The following is an 18,024-nucleotide window of genomic DNA, read 5'->3' as shown; positions in this document are numbered from 1 at the left end:
GCCACAGACAACTTCGTTACTGGCATTGTAACAAATGAATCATGCTGCTAAAAACGCAGGTTTCATTTACTACCGCTGATCTCCTTGTCTATTCTTTGTTTGTCTATGAGTGCGGCAACTCCCTTTCTCATTGGCTATCAATTAGGTGTGCATTGGTAGTACAACTGTCTCAAATACAGGTGTTCTACATTGTGTAGAATTCTGAAGCAGCATGCCTTAATGTTCATACACGTTAGCTTTCAAACAGAAAGATATGTACATGTGTAATAAATACTGGGGTTGAATTTAACCAATGAAATAACAGTTTTCAGATGTTTTTGGTGCGGCGTTTATTCAAGGGCGGCGTTTATTCAAGGGCGGCGTTTATTTGAAGAAATACGGTATGTGGAATCATTTGGTTGACATTTATATGGTCAGTGGTTTGGATAAATAATAGCCAGATTCAGTAGATTTCTTATCCTTCTTCCTTTTTGATTGATTATCATCAACGGTTTATGTCCTGAAAAGACTATCAGTACTGGACCAGGCTCCATCCTGTCACCCCATGCAATGGATTTTTCTTTGTAGCACCACTGTCACAATTCAATTTCACCAGGTCAGGTAGCTAAATGAAAATCCCTAGAACCTCAAAAATACAGATACTGATGAAACTGTAGATGCCAGGATGATCCCTTTGCAAAATCTTCTGTATGATGTGACGTAAACATGACACCGAACAGCGCTATTACCAACAAAAAGGAGCCGACTGCTAATATATATAGTAGCCCTGTGGTCTGTACCGCAGCACAGTATACGGAACCATGGGTGCACTTAAGCAGCTATACTCAACTTATTGACCTTCTATGTCAACACCATCTATATTTAACGGCTATTACACACTGTGTGAAGCAGTGTATTAGTCCTTTCCACAACTTGGTAATAGCTGACTGGTAGCTCCCAGGACTGTCCTTCATGCATACTTAAATGTAATTTATGCTGCAGGACATTGTATGCATCTGGAACGGAGCTGAGACTGAATGTACATTAGACAATGACTGCTTTTGGTGGAATAGACCGCAGAAATCACATCTACTGTACCTGAACTTTATAGCAAGTATAATTGGCACTTGAAGGCAATAGGTTTGAATAAGAATGTCTAACATGAGAGTCTAACATGGGGCAAAAACTAAATAAGTTTAAGGGACAAAGTAGTTTTTTTTTTTGCCAAGTAAGAACAGGCTAATAGAATTGTACAATTCCAGAGGATCTTATTTGGGCAGATATGATTCTGATTATTTCTGATTAGTCTAAAAATAATCAAAGTTTTCCAAAACTCTTTTTGTAATGTTTTAGTTACTTTACAGTACTTAACATTTTAAACAAAACGATTTGACGTGGCTGTACAGTAGCTAAATTATTATATTGTAAAATAATCACGAGTCTAACATCTCTCCATTTTAGGCAGACATCATTTCACATCCATATTTGTGAAGTGATCTATCATTAATCCCTTAAAGTGGGAGGCATCTGTTAGACTTTTTGGCACACCGTTTACAGCTGTAGCTACCATCCAGCTGACAATTAAAATATGCAATAAGACTTTAAAAAGACAAAAGTCCTTGGAAGTACAGATCAGGGTGTAAATAACTTGAGATATTGCGTCTTTAATATAACTAGGCTACCACTGACAAATCAGCATTCTATCCAATATTTTGGTAAACATGACAATCTGAATGGTATTGATAGATATTTCTTTGAAAGTAAATGTATGGTGTACTCTCCAAAAAATAGAGCTTTTATTTTAAATTTCTCCATATCAAGACATCAGACAATGTGTGGTATGGACTTGCTATCATTAATGAGACAAAAATTTAATCAGACAGAATCAGTCACACCTGTACTAGAATAACACAAAGTCAGACAGTCATGAGAGAAGTTTCCATTATAATCACAGACTAGAAACAGGATTATTCATTCTCAGCTGAGAGTATATGCATTTCAATAGCAGTATCCATCATGCTTGCAAAAATGCTTCATTGCTTACTCATACTGGCATTTGATTTGTTCGGACGCAGTCTATATAAAAAGACTGGTTTGAGTAAGGGATAAGGCCCGATGAGGTGTCCAATATCACCTGATAATGGACAATGTTGGAGGACGGTTGCTTCCGTAGGCCATTATCCCGCTTATACCATGGTCACTTGCCAACAATTTTTTTTTTTACAAACATTAATTTATGTTTTCAGGCGTTTGGAAAATAAATCTAAAGTTTTTTAACGTTAGCCAACTCTGATATTTTATAGTCCGCTCAGCTCATAGAACCAACACCGGCTTTCCCTTGGCTGAGCTATTAACCCGAAAGCTAACGTTATGCTAGCAAGATTCAGAGGCAATAACATTGTGTACGGTTGACAAACAGTAAATATAATTTTACAGCATGTTTGACAATAAGATTTTCTAGCTAACCAGCCATGTCACTGTCCCAAAATCAGTATCAAGATTTTCACGAACAAAGTATACTAGCCATATTAGTACGGCCGCAGCCTGTGGAGCGAGTTGAATAGCAAATGGATGTGAGATGACTGCATCAAAGTTTACATTTTCTCCAAACAGTAATTATAATTTGACAGTATGTTTAACAACATGACTAGCCAGCTATCAAGCCATGTCATTGTCCCAAAATAAAATCAAGATTTTTATGAAGAAAATAATCGGCCATGTGTAGAGTTGCTGCTACTGTACTGTCGTGTTGGCCGCAGCCTGTCTGCAGTGGATTGACTAGCGAGGTGAATAGTGAATGGGATGTGAGATGAGCGGTTACGTGACACTGACACACTACATTCAGAAAAGTAAAAATTTTCAAATAGGTTAAAATAAATATTGAAGTCACTCATTGTTGTAAATACAAGTTAGCTTGTTAAAGTCTTTCAAAATTGTATATGGAGGCTTTGCCTCCGTCCCTGTTGTTATGGTTACTTCTTTCAGACACTTTGTACAGGCTTTGTGCAGTTTTGCTGCAATTACCTAGTAGGTGTCCGTTATCACCCGATAATGGACACCCCTGCAGCCAATCAGAATCGAGTATTCACCCAGACCATGGTATAATAGATATTAATGTATTTGGGGATATCAAGTTTTACAATTCTTATTGTTAAGGCAATTGTGAACTACAACAGTTCGCTAGCCAATTATGATTTGTATGTTTTCCTATGTTTGGTCAGTCATGATTCTCATTTATTATTTAACAAAAATGTCCGTTTGTCAGTTGTCAAACGACACAAATAGGTTTGCGTGGTTGCTAGCAAGGTAGCTACAGAAGGCTGGGAGTAAATCTTACAGTGAAACTTACAAAAACATGTCTTCTTCTTAGACTCAAATTTGTATGATTAACATACACGTTTCTGACATGTGACAGGTACGATTGGTGCATGTTGGTGTAATGTAGACTCTACAGGGGAGATTCTGACATAATTAAAATTGCGGGGGTTGCAGTGTACTGTGGCTCTGTGCCATGTCTGATATCTGATTCTGTCCTAACATGGATGGTGTACTGCTGCCCCTACATAGTTTGACCTTTTCCTGGGGACATTACATCACCACCTAGGTTCCCATATCAAACTATTTCAAAGGATGCCATTCTGTACTATAAAGTGCAGAATTATTTGATTATAGCTGACAGAACCAAACTAGGGGACAGCCTATCTGTTCAGGCTTTGAGAAAATAATGTTCATGTCTGTTTGCAGTGCTCCTTTTAATGGTCAGTATCTCAACATAAACAGTGACCACATCCTGAGATTAATATCTCAGAGAGATATGTTTTCTGCGTTTTTCGGTTTGTTTATTCTGAGCTAATGACATTTTAAAGGCTAGGGGACATTGCGTCTTGTTGATGACCTTTGCATTCAGCATAAGGTCAGCGTGTGAAAAGAATACCTCTAAAGTACTATAACTATCATTACATATTGAATACTTATTACTATGCAAATTCAGAGATTAGAATGCATCTACAGTATTCACAGTACTGACTGCTTGTTCTCTTGCCACAGATTGTTTTCCGAAAGATCAGTGATGTAAAACGCGAAGAAGAGGAGATGCTCAAGAGGAAGAATGAGGCCCCACTAAACTTACCCCCGGACCACCCAGTTCGTCGCCTGTTCCAGCGATTCCGGCAACAAAAAGAGGCTCGTCTGGCTGCTGAGAGGGCCAGCCAAGGGGAATCTGATGTGGAGAAAGGTACCATCATTCTGGAACAAACAAGGGTACCGGAAGTTTTGGCCTCAACTAGCATAATCATGGTGACAGAAAGCCCTGCCACTCCAACAGCTTCTTCCACATCTGCATCCACTTCCTCAAGAACGTCTAGCAGAGTCATCCTTCATGCCCCTGCCATCCAGAATGGCAATCTTGTTGGTTGCAAGTCTGCTGAGCCGCCAAAGGCTAAAGGCTGGGGGCGTTTCAAGGAATCTGTTGTAAAAGCGGAATCGTGGAGCAGTGTTTCCAAAGCAGAGTCAATGGAGACACTACCAGATAGGACTAAGTCCCATGATGAGATGTCCCTCAAGAAAACGGACTCTTGTGACAGTGGCATCACTAAGAGTGACCTGCGTCTGGACAATGTGGGCGATGCCCGTACACCACAGGAGAGAAGCCCTGTACAGTCGGAAGCAAAGCAAGTCTTTTGTCCAATACCTGAACAAACCATGCATGCCTCTTTCTTGGAGCTCAAGCAGGAACTTAGGGGAGATATTCGATCTCTAAATGGCCGGATGGCTACACTTGAAACCCAGTTGGCCGAAATGCTTCGATTGCTCAAATCAAGAAAGAGTTCTGGTTCCTTTTTTGAAATATCTAGACCAGCATCACCTGATTCAGATAAAGATGACAGCTTCTCGTAATATGCATGTAAATGCATGTAATATGCATGTATTATCAGTCCATGGAACTTGGAACAAGTAAATGTATCTAGACATTTGGCCATTGTGTCACATGTTGCACATTGGTGTGAGAAAAGGAAGAAAATGTGCATTGTTTTGCAGATACAGTAAATTCAATGATGCTTTGTGTAGTTATGATCACATTTCTTATGATCACTAGCTGGAAATGCACATGTTGAGATCTGCACTTTGAGGTACATTTACAATTCTATGGGTCTCCTTTTTAAAAGGTTAAAATAATACTATATAAAATGGTTACATTTACATGTTTTCATTCAATTTGTTAGAATGACTAACATTATGTAATTATATTTCTCATTTATCAGCAATAAAAATCAATTACATATAATTGATTTTATTTCAACCGTTGAGTTAAATTAGGTAAAGTAAAGACTTTTAACTGTAAGGCCTGTCCTGTATATTAATATTAATGTTACCCTATTCAAGTGGGCAGCCCTATTCTAAAGTGGTAATGCCAATACATGAATCAGTTTTCCTTCTTGGTAAATACATTATGTTGGACATTGTTCACTTTTTTAATACAAAGGTTTGGAAATCACTTCGTCAAAGGTCAAGCAGGAAATTCCTGTGGATAGAATCTGGTATTTAAAAAAAAGTGTATAAAAAAAAAGTGTAATTTACATTTCCGCGTTAAGTGACGTTGGGCTGTGTGGCTGTTTACAATCCTTGTAAGGACTCGCATTACCCTTGTGTTTTTAGATTGACCCTTGCCTTCAGAACTGGGTTGCAGACGTTTTTTACCATGCTTTCTACATTGCAGAGTGAGAAAGCCCAGGAATGGGGTTAAGTTGGTTACATTGAAATTGAATCAAAGTACATTTGAAATCCATCTATGATATGAAAGGACAGGCTGAAGAAAAACATATTTTATATATGTATATTTCAACTGTATTGGTGGTAAATCTAAACAATGTTTTCATGTGATACCAAAAATACACAGCTATATCAAAGTGTCCAGCTTTAAACTGGTTTAGGTACAGTATGTTGGTTTTGTTTTGTTATACTTTTCTCAATCTCAGATCACTAACGTTCGTATGTTTGATATTATAGTAAAAGCAACCTTTGCACAAAACATTTGTATCATAAAAAGATTTGCTTGTTATTTGCACCATTGGTCTCTTTTCAGTGATTATTCGTTTTTGGAGAACACCTTGGCTTCTTCAACTCGTAAGTCAGCAGTTTCAGAATACCAGCCACCTTAATATGTAAATTCATATTAAAAATAACATGAATTTGTCTTCACTTTGAAACTGTGAGCATATAAGTGTGATATCATACTGATGTAATGTGCAATTACATTTATGTTGCATCTTTATATTACAATTTTAATGGATACAGTTAAATTATTACTTCTATGTGGCATTTCCCGACTATGCTGTACAAGCAAACTAATGTAAATATCACACTGTTGCACTTTTTCACTATAGTCCATGCTTGAGATGCATCTGACTTTCCTGGGTCAGATGTAATAACATGAAAACAAATTTGACTATGTGTTGCTTCATACACCAGTGCCACACTATTACAAAATATATATGATTTGCTTAAGACTCCAGTATCTACTGTCCTTTCTACTTTTAGATTATTCAGTTTTTGTGTCTGCATTGAGGCATGCCATTGTTTGTATTTGACCTTAAAACTGTACTAATATTGTGTATGCACTGACATGGAATAAGGTTTGGAAAAAGAATGAAAATAATCTAAACACTTATGTACTGTAAATGTTACTACATTCATTTATTGCCTGAAAATAGTATTTCTGGCAAGCACAGCTATATAATTTTTAAAAAAACAACAAAAAGTCAATATTAAATGATTTTATACTTTTATTCACTTACATTTATTTCATTAATACAGTTCCAAATGTGGCATAGGCATTAAAATAAGTTAACTTCATAACATGTTTACAAAGACCTGACCTTTTAACTGAGTTTGCTTGCATAACAAGGGACTAATGTAGGTAACCAAAAAAGCTTGCTTTTTTAACCCAGATTTTATAGGTTGATATTACACATTGCATTCCATTCTTGATCTTGTTCTATGGTGGTCTGGCACCACGGAATGACATGACGCGATGAATCACAACTTCTCTATTTCTTAATTGCACAGTACACTAGAAAAGTTTTTAACCTAAAATAATAATTTACATTTGGTGTAACTGGATTACATTCGAGGAATTTGACGTGACTAAGAAAAGCAAGCCTGCACATGTAGGTTGTGAATGTGAGGTCTAGGAAATAAATATGTCTGGCCCCACTGTAAGTATGGTGTGAGGGGACTTTGAATCCCCTTCGAACCATAGTCATTAGAGTGGTTTGTTTTCTCTGATAGGGCCTCTAATCACATTACCGCTGTCGAGACACATTCGTCTTTTGAATGCTTGATTAATCTGAAATATTTAACTATGGCAAAGACAACAACCAATCTCTGAATTAATAAGACATGGAACTCAGGCAGGTGGGAAAATACAAACATTGGCATGATATTAAGACATGAAATTAAGGTATACCAACCAAATCCTTGCTCCAATGCTTGCAAGAACTGAAAACACGGCCTACCAAGTCAATACAAAATGAAAGGTAAAAAAGAAAAAACTTCTTAACGACAATTTATAACCATAAACTGAGGTTAATAAACTGTAAATGTATATGGACTGCATATGTCTACCATAATTTCTTTTGAAGATGATAACGCCAAAACACTGTGTACCAACATTAAAACATATTTAGAATAATTAAACCTGCCCAACAAAACTGTCAACCAACTGTATTAAACCAACGGATGACAAATACAAGTACTGCATGTTGGTTCTCCAAGCATGGAGACAAAGAGATTGGGGAAAAACCATAAGGACAAAGAGGATGACAAGGACAACTTTGTCTGCGGAAATCGAAATGAACAGATTTTGACAGAGAACATCACCACCTGGGGCATATTATCTGCATTTTCTAATGTCCCTTAATTAGCCCTTGATGCCAGGTTCAGGAAAGAACAGGAAAAAGGAAAAAAGGAAACAGGAAAAAAACATGTGTTATGAAGTGGACTAGAGACAACAGAGGGGCTAGAGATGGGAATGTTGGACTGTTTGTCCACTCTCCTCCTTCACAACCCTCCCTACGCCTTGTGCCACAGCTGTGACAAATCACTCTCATTTACTCCATTTGTTCTGAACGAGAAAATAAATTCACTTCTTCACAGTTGAATACAGAGAATTGCATAATAAAATGAATGGCCCTCAGGCTGTATAAGGACATCTACAGGGATGCAGCTGTACAATGGGGAATAATAATAAAGGAAACGGCGTACTGATGTAAAAACACAGACAAACCTGTTTTTCAACACAAACAACAGCAGCATTCATTTTTAACAATAACCTATTAGTAAATATTGTGTTTATGTAGTGTCAAATACTTTAATAAAGATACACCTTTTGTTTCATTACCATACAGTTCCTCTGTGGGGGGAAAATCTATGGTAGAAAGCAATCTCAATGTGCAACTCAATTTATAAACTACATGATCTTTACCCATGTTGTCTAAATCCATGACATGCCTCATGTATCACCTAGTCCTAGACTGTCTAATGCTTTAAAACTGCATCCCATCCACGACATCACCAACTCGACAGTTTTGCATTGTTCAAGAAATGATCCGGTTTATAACTTTAAAGTTATACCTTTTTAGTTTTAGACTTCAACATAGCTACCATAAAATGTTGAATTGTATCCAAATGGCAGTCCCATTGTTGCCACATTTATCAGATGTGCATTCCAGTCCTACTGATCCATATCACCACTTATTTTGCACTGCTTGGCTTTGAAACAACCGTGCCTCGTCACTACAGTATTGGAGAAGTGTTATCTTTATTTCTGAAGTAATACAACCTATAAAAGTAAAATATATTTGCCACAATCACAAAGCATAATTGTCACAGCCCCTACCAATTCAACATAAAGTAATATTATGTTGCACAACTTAGTCAACCATGCCTCAAACCCAAACTTCCGGTAGAGTATGGCTGGTGTTCAGGGTAGAGACCAACACTGTGCCCACCATGTATTAGTCATCTGTTCTGAAAGAACCTTGACCACTAGCTTCAGGATATGTCAATCACAAATCTTTTAACCAGGAAATGGTATAGTACACAAAGGTTCTAAAAATTCTTTCAAATTAAAATAGTAAAAGGTTAGGTTGTGCAGTAATAGTTCAAATACTGTACTGTCGGTGCAGCTTTCCTGAAGGGGTGCTGTGTACACAGTGTCACAAATCTGGGACAAAAGGAAGCAAATCTTATTATGGAACAAGCATAACAGCTCTGAGCTGAAACATCAAACATTTCTAATGGGGTCCATCCAGACAATTCAAATTTCAAACCCACCATGGAATTATAGTACAACAGTATTCACAGCACTGAATTAAATAGAAAGTGTACTGTATCTTCGAAACATAGAAACCTGCTTCTCATCTATCAAGGCAGAAATTAGCCATGTCAAAACATATTGAAACAGACTGAATAAGAGTTACTTATTCAAACATAATCCAATGTTTAGTTCCAGTCCAATCTGCACAGTGTTTTTTGTAAACAGTGCTTGTTTAAACTTGTTTCCTGACAAATGCCATAATGCAACTACTGTAAGTAACGAGTTACATATATGAATTGTACAGTACATTTGATATTCCACATACTGCCAACAGGGAATCCCTCAGCCTCCCCTCCGGAAATCCCTTTTCTGCAGAGCCAGCTCTTCTCCTTCCTCACCATACCTCCCTCCCTCCTTTGATGATCTGCAATGCAGTGCCAGGCTTTCCTTTCCCTTCCTTTCCCTTCCCTTCCCTCCCCTCCCTCCCTCCCTCCCTCCCTCCCTCCCTCCCTCCCTCCCTCCCTCCCTCCCTCCCTCCCTCCCTCCCTCCCTCCCTCCCTCCCTCCCTCCCTCCCTCCCTTCCTCCCTTCCTTCCTTCCTTCCTTCCTCCCCTCCCCTCCCCTCCCCTCCCCTCCCCTCCCCTCCCCTCCCCTCCCCTCCCCTCCCCTCCCTCCCTCCCTCCCTCCCTCCTTCCCTCCCTCCCTCCTTCCTTCCTTCCTTCCTTCCCTCCCTCCCTCCCTCCCTCCCTCCCTCCCTCCCTCCCTCCCTCCCTCCCTCCCTCCCTCCCTCCCTCCCTCCCTCCCTCCCTTCTAGGATAGGTACTGCAGCATGGTACCCAAACAGACAGGCTATCCTGAACAGTGCACTGTGGAGTTTAATGCACAGAGACTCCTCCCACTGTGGAGTCATTCTGGACAGAGAGCACGTCTCCAGCATCTCATCATTTCCTGGCTGATGTCGCTACTCCATCTATGGAGCATAGTGCCAGCACTACATTGAGTTATCAGAAAGTAAATTAAACACAACCAGTTGTCAGTTTATTTACAGTAAGCTGTGCCAATATTCCGGAATACCGGTAGGTCTGTCTGAGCATAGTGTTTGACTAATCTCAGAGAGCTGGAGAGCATTTAACATTTTCAATCACTTAATTAATTTGTTTATTACACAGTTGAAACTTGGGGGTGATTGGGTTTTCCATGGGTAAGTGGATGTTAACATTGGTCTTGTTTTAACATTTAACTGCCCCTTTACAACATCTACTTATACCCCTTCCCCCATACCATGCCTTTTTTACTTTTGTAATAACATATACCATTTAAATATATATATCAATAGCTACGTAACTACAATGTTTTTACCAATAGGTATTGCTATGTAATGAATGTAACTTTAATGTAAAGTGTTGCTAATATATTTCATGAATTCACATGGCAAAACAGTAAAAGCACATAAGCTTTTTGGAGGGGAAGTTTGAGTGTCAAATGCATGAAAGAAGAAAGATTCTTCGCCCATCAGAAAAGACTGTGTTTGTAAGAATTCCTCTAAAGTTAGCAGATCAAAACTATGCCCCACTTTTGAGTCCATGACAGTTTGGCTGACCTCCCTCTACATTGTCCTAAACGCCTGGCCTTTTTATATTGGTCTAGTGCCGCATGTCATGGCAATGGCAAAAGTGAGCCCTCTGATTGGCTGGCTGGCAGGGATCATCCGTTGCCATTTGCAGTGAGAAGTGCTGAGTGGACCCTCCTTTTTAAAGCCCCCTCTCAGGCTCCGCTGTTGAGTTCATGGCCTCCTATTATTTAGCAGATTTGTTTTTGCATCCTGGTTGAACTTTCTAGTGTGAGAGGAAAAAACTCCATCAGGATCATATATGTGCCTTTGCAGGGACGCGGGGGGCATAACCTAACAAATGTGTGGGGTCAATTGGTAAGGACTGCTTTCTGTTTGTTACTTCTCCAGAGTTAGAGACTTTAGGGGGGGATAATGTACGTTGTATGCCAAGGGAAGGGTGGAAATGTACTGTGATCTGAATTTTTGGGGGCTTTGGTGTGGATTCTAGAGTTTTGGTCACTAGACTCCGGTCAACGTAACTTATGAAAATTAGGACAAGACAATGGTAAGAACCTCAATTCCTGATTAATTTAAGGCAAGTGCTAGTAACTTGAAAGCAACTGTTTGTAAGGTTGTTTTTATGCCTCGAGAGTGAGTTATATCTCTTTGAAAGCATGTTGTACAATACTCAGATTAGTCCATTTGCAGGGAAATTCCATAGCAATAACTTGGCTGTATGTACTCTTAAGTCTTTTAAATATCTCACGTGTGAGTGTTTGGAATTGAAAAAAATAAACTTATTGTGGATGAATAATTTTTGGATGAATGGTTCTTTGGCTTTAAATGCAACTGAACAGCAGGCTGCCAGGTTGGTACTCAGGTAATTGAGGTAAGATTTGTACTGACACTGGCCGGGTTTCCCAGATTCGTTAAGAAGCTCTTAACGCTAAGAGCTTCTTAGGAGCGTTCTAAGAGCGTTCTAGAGCGTTCTTAGAACGCTCTTAAGAAGCGCTTAGCGTTAAGAGCTTCTTAACGAATCTGGGAAACCCGGCCACTATAAGTGAGCTCCTCTTGCTGGTTGCTACAGAACAGATGGGAGAGAAGAACGTCAAAGTTACCTGGCATATTCAACTCAAAAGGACATCTTTGGGTTGCTGCCAAAATGGAAAGATGTCTGCTCTCTTTCGGGTTTGTTAACTGACAAAATATAATCTCCAGAGAGTGCACCATTAGGTTATACTTGGGAAAAAAAGGATGCTACCCTTAATAACAAGGAAAATCTTATCAAAGAAATATCTGGAAATGGACCACATTTTTCATGTATTGTTGGAGATATATTTCTGATTCCAGAAGGACAAAATAACACAGGGACAAAAAAAACTAAAAACAAAGGCTGAAGTTACAACAGAATGAAAATGACACAACAAGGGGAAACAAGAGGTCAACTATAGGTCAGGGACAGAGGTGATGCTTGAGTTTTAATCAAACATATCTAAAGGGCCTTCTGAGATAACATGTCAACCACCCCAAAAAGAAAAAAATTGGAATTCTGAAGAAGCAATAGTCGTCTTCTTAATCATCGATGGAAGAACACTTGAAAGACAAAGACGGGAAAATCAAGCCTGACCTCATCCCATGTAGCTAATGAAAACCGGTGAAGGCAGAGGGGGCAAAGAGAGGGGGGGGAGGGAGGACAGGGCCACTAAAAAAACAATGTTGCCCTCAGTACATTTAACATCAACCCCGCAGGGGAACAACAATGGCGTCAGCAAGGCCCTAGCACATCTAAACATTGCTAGATTTCTCTCTGGCCAGTTTAGCTGTGCTTGAACAGCAAAAGTTGAACAATTGAAAGGTTTTATATTTTCCATCGGGCTCAGCAGTCAGAACTCTGTGTGGCTGTGAGAGGTTGGATGTATATAAGGGTATGGAGAGTGGCCGTGGTGAAGATTTGAGGTAGCAAAGAATGTGAGCTTGGTGTCTGAATGTGCAGTTCTTCAGAAAGCTAAAATTATTGCTATGGTGCTTCAGTGAGGAGTGTTACTGGTTGAGGTACTGTTCTGGTTTCTTTTCAGGCTTACTTTATGGATGAGGGCCACAAGTGAGTGCAATTTAGATGACGTTTGATTAAGTGCGAGGGACTGTATTTTGGGGAATTCAAGTCATGACAGTCCCACTGACTGATGCAACAGATTTTAACAGGGTTGTTACATGCAGAAACAACACTCAGTGTTACAGTAATTTGTCAAATGTTGTCTATCCTTTTGTTCAACAATAGGATTGTATTGCAGTTTTAGGATCTGCAAGGAATCAAGAGTTATAGAACATGATAATAATATCTTGGATCAGCAAAAACGCATATCTTTGCAGAGTCCATCTTTATGGACAATAACGATTGCAAATTAGGTCAATAGTCTATGGTAGATCAGCAAACATTTTGAGCAATGGCCTTCATACACATAAAAGACCTGGATTTTCATCAGGCAAAAGTGTCAAAATGTTTAATTGTTGAATTAGAAGACAGCAGGTTAGAGGAGAAAACATAACGCAATAGAAGTAAGTTCAAGTAGTGCAATTGCCAAAATAGACCAGAACTAATGCCGAACGTAAGCGTAACAATCTTTTAAGTTTGCATAGCATGACTTGTTAAGAAAATACTAGCAAAGTTGTCATTCCTTATATCAAGATGAAACACTAGACATTCTTGACATCAGGATATAATTAGTTTCATTTTCCAGATTACAAATTGTATTATTAGGCATTGTTCAATGTTAAAATAAGAATTTGGAATGTAAACTTAATTGATCTCCTCAGTGACGCAACTAAGGACTTCAACCTGTAAAAGTCAGTGTAGTATACAGCAATCATACGTTTTGTTAATTAAGTCACAATATTGCGAGAAAGACCAATATCTCTATGCTGTAGGGCATGTGAAGCCCTATGTGCTTGTAAAAAGGACCATACAAGTATAATCTGATTTGATTTGTGGTTACTAGCTCCATTAAACAATCTGCCCTTTCCTGCAGGTTTCCCAAGGGGACGCTACTGAGAAGCTGGCTCACCAAGTCCCGGCCCAGACTGCTGCTGCTTATTGCGGGGTTGAAGAGGCCTCAGGTGACCCTTATGCGGAGGAAAAGGATGAAGCGCACAAAAGTAGCAAAGGCCACGTAAGCGGTAAATATGGCTAATGTTGCATGTAAGAGTAATACCCGCCCCCACCTTTACTAGAATTAGCCCCACACCTACAGTCAATTATTTGTTATAATTTCAGGCCTTGGATGTTGGGAAATTAGTCGGTAAAGTTAAGTTTTAAACAGGTACTTTGGGATTTGTGGTTCTTTTCTACTCACCCCAAGTTAGAAAGTAAACTGTAAATAATAATGTAAAATTATCTATAGTTGCATTTTAAGTTTGGATTTATTTTCCCAAACTCTTAACTACAAACTTTAAAAACTATTTATTTTATGCAAGTGTAAAGTTTTCTTCATTATTTTTTATGTACAATCAACATCAAGTGAATGCGTCAGCAGGTACATATCACTAAGTAGTATCAACACAACTGACTAGCTGAAACTGCAGTACAGCGAAAGTTTTACTGACATTTTCAAATGCCAAGTAGAAAAAGGTAGAATGTAATTAGCAGAATGGCTTAATGTAAAAATGATTTCCAAGAATGTGTCTGATTCTGGGTGAGTAGGGAATAACCAATAGTTTGTTGAAACTTTCATAAGGTATAACCTGTAATAATTTACATTACTAGACATACTGTAAGCTTTGGTTCTATGATTGCAAAGTAGCATAGAACCAAAGCTTACAGTAACATATTTTATACCCTGTACCATCCTGTCAACGATTACACTCATATTCTGTTTTATGAACAAATATCAGACTATTTGTAAGTAAACATCTAGAGTCGTGAGAAACCAAGTACATTTCACCTTTTATTACTTTAACAACCACACAATTTAGCTTGAGGTAGAGAAGTAGGCATTTTGATTGGAATACAGTAAGTCATACCATTAACGCAAAGGATCTTGGCAACTACAGTTGTAGCTGGACAACTTAAGTCATGGCTAGACCCCATTGTGTAGCATTTGCTGCCCAATCAGCCTTTAAAGTGTTGGGTTACATTACAAACTCAGAGAAGCTGAGCAAATAATTTGCACAATTGAATATTGTTGCTGTGAGGTATCTGACATATCCAACCTATAATTGCATGGTAAATGACTAAACTTACTGCACATAAAAAATATATTCCAAAAGGGAAAGACATGAGATTAGGAGACAGTTATTTTAGCTTTAGCTTTTGTTGTAAAAATGTCCTGTAGAACCACGTACACACACTGTTGTTGCCTTCATTCTGGTCCCACCCACAACATTTCGTTACTATAAGGTAATGAACATAGGTAAATCTAAAAGCCAGATAGGGTTAATCCAGTATTTTATACTGGATTACGCCTTTTTATGATTGTAAGATCCCATTCGAGTATATAACCTGTTTTATCAGCACCATTTAATGTTTAACAGCAACTGGATCAAACTAATCACAGCACACATACATTATTACAGTAGCTTTTAGGTGGCTAACCCTGGTAACCCTGTATCTACAAAGAAGAAGAACTTCAATGCAATGACTACAGTTGTTTCTAATAGAACTTAGTTTCGAAGTTGCAGTTAACACAGTTTCAGACCATGTCAGCATGACACTGAAAAACTGGTGCATGTTATTATTTGATCTAGGCTGGAAAACATAAGTTGTCCACACTGGCTATCACCATGAACACATGAAGAATAAGGTCAGTCCAGAATGCAGTGTAACATGTAATTAATCTAATGGCACTAAATATGAGCAGTATTGGGTACAATCAAACATGTCCATTGGATAGTAAAATTAGGCTGAATATAAACAGGTCTGATCTGTTCAATGGCAAAATCTAAATTGTTTATGAAGTTAAACCACTTTGACAATCTGTACTATCCATAATCCCAGTGGCAATAGTTCTCATTAACTAGGCCAATCATAATGTTTACATACATTACATACATACATATTACATACATACAGTATGAAATTGTATTTAGAGAATACACAAGTTCATACACAACGGATGACTACTGATAGTATTTTATTACGTTTTTAAAAAGGCTATCCAAAGTTTAGAAACAAATCTATCTGTATTTTAAGGATATCTATAGTGGATTCTTCATTTTACAAAATAGAGTAATATTATATAGATCTTTAAGTAGTTACTAATTAAACATCCATGTTTAAAAGCCAAGATACCATGCCATCAACTACAGCTAGTACATTGTGGAAACTTGAAGAAACATGTTCCTTTTCTTACAGAACCTGCAATCGGATGCCGCATTTCACTTGAGGCCTTAGAAAAAAGGATCTCCCTGCCCGAGTTAGATATGGAAGCCCAAGACATGGAAGAACTACGTTTTCAATCTCTGCCAAAGCAACGAACTAAAAGCCAAAGCAAACCGAAAAGGGGTTCCACATTTTTCATCAAAACGAGGGATCGACCACAGAGATCTAGACCCCCGGATTAAATCAGGATTTTTCCTGATTCACACCCATTTGTACATCTTTTTCTTCAAATATACATTTGTTATGGTTCATGGCACTACAATGCGTGTGACTTGTACATTATTTTATATCAAGAGGCATGCATTTAGTTGAGAAATACTGAATCTCACTGTGTTTTTAGGTTAGGTTTTTTCTTCCCAAACCAGAGCAAATTATTCAGTTTCCAAGCGGACTTTGTGTTGGAATGAGTGAAAATTAGAGTGTCTCTCCACACCTGGTGGGTGCAAGTGTCTAATCCATACAGGGCTCAATACTGAGGTACTGCTGGGCCTACAGGTTACCATCAGAGACCCACCATTTCTCCTTAGACAATAATCCACAAGTCACATTGGCTGGAATGGAAAAATAGGTTCATCCTGAGTTGCTAAATACCCAGAGACCATTTTTGCTCGAGTTATTACTTTATTTAATTGAAAACTCATTCAAAGATTAGCTTGGTAAAGATTGGTTGAGTGTCACCTACAGGATACGGTACATATGTCAAGCAGCCAGCACACACAATTTGTCATTTGATAAGAATTCACATCTCGTACTAATGTAATATTAAAGTATTACATTTATTAAGACTGGCACAAAATATTGGAAACCATATTCTGTTAATGTATAAGCTCAATTATCTGCATGCTTGCTTGTTACATTGAAAAGCAGTTTCACAAGCAATAATACAGTTAAGTATTTTTGTTCTACTAAAACTGTCCTCTACCCATCCAACTACTAAGAAATTTAGATACGTTTTTACATACTGACAGGCTGACATCTGCTCCATGACACCTACATGAACACTGTGCACGTTATGAAAGTTCTTGTTAATGCATTCAATCACTAATCAAGGTGTGTTTGTCCTAATTCTGTTCACCTGTCTTACCTGCTACCATATGACAGCAAGCACACATAACAAAACTAGCATCTTTGACGTTGATAGCCATCATAATATTTAGTACAAATAATACCAAATGAGTAACCTTATAATAAGGTAACACTTTATACTAAGTTGTTCTATTACATATGTACAATAGATTACCTGTTGTTGCCCAATTGTCACAAGGGACCAAATTTGACTATTTTTTTACTTAAATGAGTAACTTATACTTGAAACATACACATTTAAATCTAACATTTATTTAACAATGTATCATTCAGGGAATCTAATCTTTGTTACTCTAACTACTTGCTGTAACAAATGATTTATTAAAACAATAAACTGCTAACTTAATATAAAGTGAGACCGAATACACTCCTGGATTCATGTGGTAGCTGTTTGTTTGAATGTGTGTTGTCCACTCTGTGCTTTCCAAGCGTTATGAAACTCAAGGTTATACATTTCTTACTGTCGTTTTTCATTCCTGTCACATTTACTTTTGTATTATTGAATTTGATGTAAATTACTGGGTGGAGATGAGAAAACACTGCACAAACCAGTTAACTTTGTATACAGACTTGCATTCAACAGTCCCTAAAGTGTTTTAGTGTGAACTGTAAACTAGTGCCTTAGATGGGTGTAATGTTGACAACATTTTTCACAAATAAGTCTGTCTAGCACTAATATCACAAAAACCATTACCCTGAAATAGAAAGATCAGTAACC

General features: G+C 38.1%; 1 protein-coding gene across 1 annotated transcript in view; it reads left to right on the top strand.

The window, feature by feature from the left end:
- Positions 1 to 4,989, top strand: part of kcnh1b (potassium voltage-gated channel, subfamily H (eag-related), member 1b) — a 37,270-nt gene extending 32,281 nt beyond the window's left edge. The window contains exon 11 of the mRNA XM_067259134.1: positions 4,027 to 4,989. Coding sequence (XP_067115235.1) covers positions 4,027 to 4,875 — 849 coding nt within the window. The 3' untranslated portion in view covers positions 4,876 to 4,989. The remainder of the gene's footprint in view (positions 1 to 4,026) is intronic.
- Positions 4,990 to 18,024: the final 13,035 nt, after the last annotated feature.

Source organism: Osmerus mordax, chromosome 21 (assembly GCF_038355195.1).
Source record: "Osmerus mordax isolate fOsmMor3 chromosome 21, fOsmMor3.pri, whole genome shotgun sequence".
NCBI classification, from domain to species: Eukaryota; Metazoa; Chordata; class Actinopteri; order Osmeriformes; family Osmeridae; genus Osmerus; species Osmerus mordax.
Note: the sequence above shows the minus strand (reverse complement) of the source record. Positions and strands in the feature narration are given on the sequence as shown.